The sequence below is a fragment of the Aptenodytes patagonicus genome, chromosome 1 (assembly GCF_965638725.1).
Source record: "Aptenodytes patagonicus chromosome 1, bAptPat1.pri.cur, whole genome shotgun sequence".
Lineage (NCBI taxonomy): Eukaryota > Metazoa > Chordata > Aves > Sphenisciformes > Spheniscidae > Aptenodytes > Aptenodytes patagonicus.
In genome coordinates this window covers 90,007,716-90,013,715 of record NC_134949.1, presented here as the reverse complement: position 1 = coordinate 90,013,715, position 6,000 = coordinate 90,007,716, and the positions used below count along the sequence as shown (strand labels likewise).

The 6,000-nt window shown below is 48.0% G+C and overlaps 1 protein-coding gene across 6 annotated transcripts in view; it reads left to right on the top strand.

Annotated features, from left to right (window-relative positions):
- The first annotated feature begins 2,552 nt into the window (after positions 1-2,552).
- Positions 2,553-6,000, top strand: part of STXBP5L (syntaxin binding protein 5L) — a 212,417-nt gene continuing 208,969 nt past the window's right edge. For all 6 annotated transcript variants that reach the window (XM_076348424.1, XM_076348414.1, XM_076348405.1 and 3 more), the window contains exon 1: positions 2,553-3,463. In XM_076348424.1, coding sequence (XP_076204539.1) covers positions 3,266-3,463 — 198 coding nt within the window. In that variant the 5' untranslated portion in view covers positions 2,553-3,265. The remainder of the gene's footprint in view (positions 3,464-6,000) is intronic.

Genomic DNA, 6,000 nt, shown 5'->3' with positions numbered 1-6,000 from the left:
AACTGTGGGACTATTATAAGATTTTCTTTCTCTAGCACCCCCTGACTCCCAGTCTCTTCTCTTTTTTGCAAGTCTGTCCATGACATTTTCTTCATCCTAATTATTTAATTTTTAACCTTATCTTTCCCTTTCCTATTTACAATTCATGTTGTTATCTTTCTTGGGTTTTCTTAGCTCTTTCTTTTCACTTGCATTGCCTGTGGTGAACGTAGTATCAGTAGGACATGGCATTCTTCAAATAGCTTCAATTGAGTTTTGACTGTTCCTTATTCTCCAAAACCCTGCACTTACGTCTTTACAGATTTGCTTACTCAGTTCCATCCTCTTTTTCATTTTTGTCTCCTAGCCATAGTCCTCATATATTTTGTTTCCCATACAAAGTTCTGTTCCTTTTTTTCTGGCTACAGAGACCTATCAACCTTTCCAATTTCATCAGCAATGTATCCTTTATTTTTCATGAGGACATAGGTGAAGCTACAGTTATGCTTTGAACTTCACTTGGATCTTTTTATCGTTCAGATGGGGAGTACCTATGAACACACAGGGATGAGCTGAAGTCAGAAAAAATAAAATGTAGGGAGCTTAGTGTAAGAAGCTGAAGTAAACACCTATTACCTTGCTTCACAGAGCTGTAGTATTTACAAAAAACGGATTAGGTATTAGAGTGGGTATCAGAACTATACCAAGCGCTCCTGAAGAAGCTGCAAAATGAGGTGACCAATGTGCATCACTTCTATTATTTTATTACACAAGAAGAAGTGCTATATATTTAGTACCATACAGAACAAGTTTGCTCCTTACACTGTTTTATTCAGTTCCAAGCTTCCAACTATGCTGACAGCGCTGTGCCATGAGTCACTTTTAATAGCTACCTCATTTGCTTCTGACCTGAATAACCTTTTTATAGAGTCTTGCGTACAGCGCAATGCTTCTCGTGCCGCATGGCACTTCAGAGGCCGGAGACGCCATCCCACGCCGTGTGCTTCCACGACTTCGGAGCAAGCCTCGGAGAACCACCGAGCCACCACGCGCCCGGAAGGGCAACCGTGGGTTATTTTATTCCTCTCGGGAAGGAAAAGAGGATTTGTACCTGAGGTGCCAGGCGGCACCGGTAGACGGGCTGGACACCGACCCGCGCAGACCGCTCTGCGCCCCGGCAGGAAACGGAGGCTCCCCCTCGCTCAGGACCTCGCTTCTGTCACCGCCGGGACCGTCACCTCCCGTGACATTTTGGGTTTGTTTGGCCTTCCGCACGCCGCTGAGGCTGAGAAACCAACTTCACCTCTCTCCGCTGACACACGAACTAAAGCGGGCTCTGTCCCCCTCCAGCCCCGCTCCCCCTCAGGCCTCCGCCGCGGGGAGCTCTTCGCCCTCAGAGCGGCCGCAGCGCTGCGCACCCCGCCGCCCCGGGGGCCGCTCCCGCTCCCGCTCCCGCTCCCGCCGCATTGGGGCGTGGCCGCCGGGGGAGACGGCCCCGCCCCCGCGCTGCCCGCAGGTTCCCCGCCACGAGCCTGGCCCCGCCCCCGGACCCCACACACCCGGCTGGGCTGGGGGGCGGGGCGTCGCGGAGGGAAGGCGCCTCACAGCTCCGGGGTGGGAGGGAAACTCGCGGCGCGGCCTTTCCCATTGGTGGGAGCGCGTGCCCATCTTTGCAGCGTCCCAATCAGGTGCCGCGGATCACAGCGGCGGTCAGCCATGCTGTCCCTACCGTAGCGAGCGTCGGCCCGAGGCTCCGCCTGGAGCCGACCGACGGCCGAACCGTTGAGAGCGGTCCCCGCCCTCCTCCCCTCTCCGCCATTCACATCCACCCGACTTGCCCTCAGCAGCCAATCGGAAGCTGCCGCTGCTGTCAATCACCAACCTTTGCCCCGCTCTCCCTCCCTCCCGCTCTCCCCCCAGTGGAGCTGGGCGCGCGCGCCGAGGAAGGGGAGGGGTGCAGGCGCCCGATCGCGCGCTGGTGCGGCGGGCGGGGCGGAGCGGAGCGTGGAGGGCGGGCGTGGGGGAGGGAGGAGGAGGAGGAGGAGGAGAAGAAGAAGAAGGAAGAGGAGGAGGAGGAGGAGGAGGAGGAGGAGGAGCTGCGGCTGCTGCCGCCGCCGGCGGAGGTTTCAGTACCTCGGAGAACGGCTGCGAGCGCGCCGGGCGGGCGGGAGCCGCTGCAGCTGGCTGGGACCGCAGCCGCCGCCCTCCGTTCACCTGCCCCGCTCCTCTGTCCCGCTCCTCCCCGCGCTCGCGCCGCGCCAGGCACAGGCGCCCCCGGGGAGCGTTAGGAACCGTCGCCTCAGAGCGAGCGGCCGCGCCAGGCGTGTCGCCCCGGTTACCCCCGGCTCCGGGGGAGTCCGGTCCCACTGGAGCGGCCCCGGGGGCACGGCGACGGCACAGGCTCGGTGACCGGGACGGGCGGGAGGACTGAGGGTGTCCGTCACCTCAGAGACGGGACAGGTGGTCAGCCCGGGACGGCCGGGCTGGCTGAGGGGGTCGTTCGGTCCTCACGGAGCGGCGGCCGGGGCGGCGCGGGGCGGGTGGGTGGCGAGGAAAGTGAGGGGCTCCCACCCCGCCGTGGGGCGGCCGCGCACCCTCCCGGCCGGGAGCCCGAGGGGGAGAGGAGGATCAAGGGCGGGAGCGGCTGCCGGCACTTGCTGGGGTAGGCAGAAAACTAGATAGCGGGAGTCGCGGCAGCGGCTGCGGGAGGAGAGCGGTGGCGGGGAGAGGGAATCCGCTCCTCCGAAAGCCTGGAGGCAAAGATACCCCTGACTGAAAGCGTTTTGAGGGGAAGGGGAAATTGAATGTAGCCCAATTTTTGTAGTCTTGTTAAAATAATCAAGTACCGAAGGCAAATCTTAGGCAGAAAAGGTAGAGAGATGGAGCCTACTGTTTTGGTTGCCGGATTGAATTTTTTATTTACTTTTCGGTTTTAACCATTGCTAAATGTGGATTTTGTGAGAGAACCCGATGGCGGTTGTTCCATTGTTCCTTGTTTGAACATAAATCTTAGTTTTGCTGCTCGTGGAATTTTTTGTGTTTTGGTTTTTTTTTTTTTTTTTTTTTTTAAAAAGGATCTTTCCAGGTAGCTTTTACGCCTGACAAAATGAAGCCTTTGTATTTTTCAGTCAATTACACCTAATATTGACATTCTATTTGGTACAAGGGACTAAAGTGCTGCCTCACTCAGAGGACCATTAAAGACTTTTTCTTTCGCTACATGTAACTGAATGTGTTACAACACATCCTTTCTTCTCCCCCAAATCTTCTGAAATATTTTTCCAAAATGAAGAAATTTAATTTTCGCAAAGTTTTGGATGGTTTAACTGCCTCATCCCCTGGTGGAAGCAGTGGTGGTGGCAGTGGTGGTGGAAGTGGGGCTGGTGGTGGCTCTGTGCACCCAGGAGGGACTGCAGGAGCTGCAGGGACTCCCAGAGATGAGATCCAGGAGACGCTCACTTCAGATTATTTCCAAATTTGTAAGGTAAGGGCTGTAATCTTTTTTACTATGGAAATAAGGGGGGGGGGGGGGCGGTAATATGATACCAATAAGCCTTTTACTTGAGAACTGCAGTGGTTGTACGAGGACTTCGGAATGAAAAGACAGAGATGTCGTTGATGCTTTTTTTTCTTCCTGCTGCAGAGTTGGGCTGGTCAGTAAATTCATAAAAATCTTGATTTCAGCATTCAGGGCCAAATCCTAAGTTCATGCTTGGACCCCAAACTAGTAACAAGATTGTGGGCAGGAAAGCAAATCAATTGGTGCTAGTACAGATAACATTTACAAGTCATTAGAAATTCAAAATTGTATACATCTACTTCCCTTCCTCACTCTTCTCATCCTTTCTTCCTTTCCTTCCCTTTTTTAAGAAAAAGGCACAAGCTAGAAATAAAAGACAGTGCAGTGATTACTGAACCTAGCACTGAAATTATTTGTGAGGGATTGGATGTAGATTCAGTGTGGTTTTTTAGCATTAGTACTGAAGATTATGACTCTATGACAATAAACTTAGTAGGACAGCATAAATACCAAAAGCTGCCAAATTTGTTTGGCGTTGTTTTTTATGTGTTGGTTAGGTCCTTAAGTGGGAATTTTCTTTGAGTAGAAAGCATAAGATATCCCTGTGTGTTTTATGTTTTGTATCTGTTTTCTGCAACAGAGCTTTCAGTGGTCTTAAATGCACAAGTAAAATCAGTACAAACTATTTGGTACTTCTGACCAACCCTGGAATATGAAAATCACACTTTTGTAACGAAGACCAAAAACAAAAGGAGAGATTATATTATGATCCTCTGCTGTTATCTTTGACATTAATTCTGTTGGCTTTACTAGAAGTTTTGTTTGCTTATTTGTTTTGCTTAGAAGCTTCAAAACCAGAATTTTTAATTAGTGCAATTTACATTATTAAGAGTAAATGAACTTCACTAAGTATACTTTCCTTTTATTAACCAGATACCAGCTGACTTGAAATTTAGGTTATGGCCAACTCTAGCACATTTCTTTTTGTGTTTTGGGAAGAAGGAAGAAATATAAACAAACAAGACCAGCCTATAAGACAGTTTGTGTGCAGATGTGATCCTTGTGAAACACACAGCTTTCCTCATCTCAGATATCATGATTCTAATTCTATTTGGTTTTCAGCTACAGCTAGTGTCAAAACTCTTATACAAGAGTTCAGGGGAAGAAGGATGAGCCCCCATGACTTAAAGAGTCAGAGACCTTTGGAATAGGTTCTACATAATTCTCATTTCTGGAGGTTTTATAGTTCTTTGCCATCCTGAACCAAAACAGGTTCAGGCCTTTTGAGTCAAATTATTCTGTAGTTTAATGGAGTGTCAGTGATCCGTGCATCAGAATCATACCTGTTTCTCAGGGTTGAATTTGACTCCTTTTTCTTATGTACACAGGGATTTAGCATTTTGTGAAACTCCAGGTATTCAGTACAGCGATTTCCCATTTTTGTCACTTCAGTAAAAAGATAATGCAAATAATCAAGATACATTAACATATCATTAGAAGGTCTGACATTCTGAGACTTCTAAGTAAGTAAAACTCAACATGGTTCTTCATGTTTAAGTCATTTGGTAGGGCCAAAGATCTGTATTTAGTATGATATATTTTTATTTTGTATGGTGTATTTGCAAAAATAGGTAACATAAGATGAAAATAAATTCATTTTCTGCCTGATCTCTGTTATTTCCCTTCTTTGGCTTGATATTACTTGAAGACAGTTGGTGTTATGTTCTGATAGATCTACTTGGAAATAGATCTACTTGGTGTATAGGAATATGTCATTTTGAGAAGATTTCAGTAGGCAATATTTGCCTGTCAGCTCTCAGGTTAAAATGTTGTCAACAAAGTAAATATTTGTATAGGAAGGCTTTTGGTTGCTTGCAGCAGCACTTGCTTATGAATGCATGGTACTGCAGAAGTCTACTCTATAGTATACAAAATACCAGCTTCCTTTTTTCAAGATACAAAAGTATGCTAAAAGCAAACTTCCAAAACACTCGGTGATTATGTGCTCATAAGATACTGCAGTGTTTATTCAACAGGCTCTACTTAATCAGCTATATTACAGTTTAGTAACATTACAAGCATGTTTCAGGGAACCAACAAAACCCCACAGGCCCCAATCCTGTGTTATATACTATGCAAGTGTACCGAAGGCAGTGGGACTTGACGCAGGCGCAGCTTTCATCCTGCATGCTTCAGGGTGCAGGATCTGAGCTATAATTTGTACCTCAGTCAATTTGAATTAAATTAAACATACAGCAAGACACATACAATCCAAGCTTTGCCTTCCCTGAGCTTTTGTTGTGTAGAACTTCTGGTATTTCAATTGTGTATTTTCATGTTAAGTTACGTAAGTTACATAGGCTGCATATTTAAGGATCCATGATCTGTGATCCTGCTGCATACAGACCTGAGTAAAGCTAATGCCAGTTTTGGTTTGTTATGATCTGCAGGATCAAGGCAGATGGGCTCACAGTATAAGTAGCACCCCAAACTCATTTTCC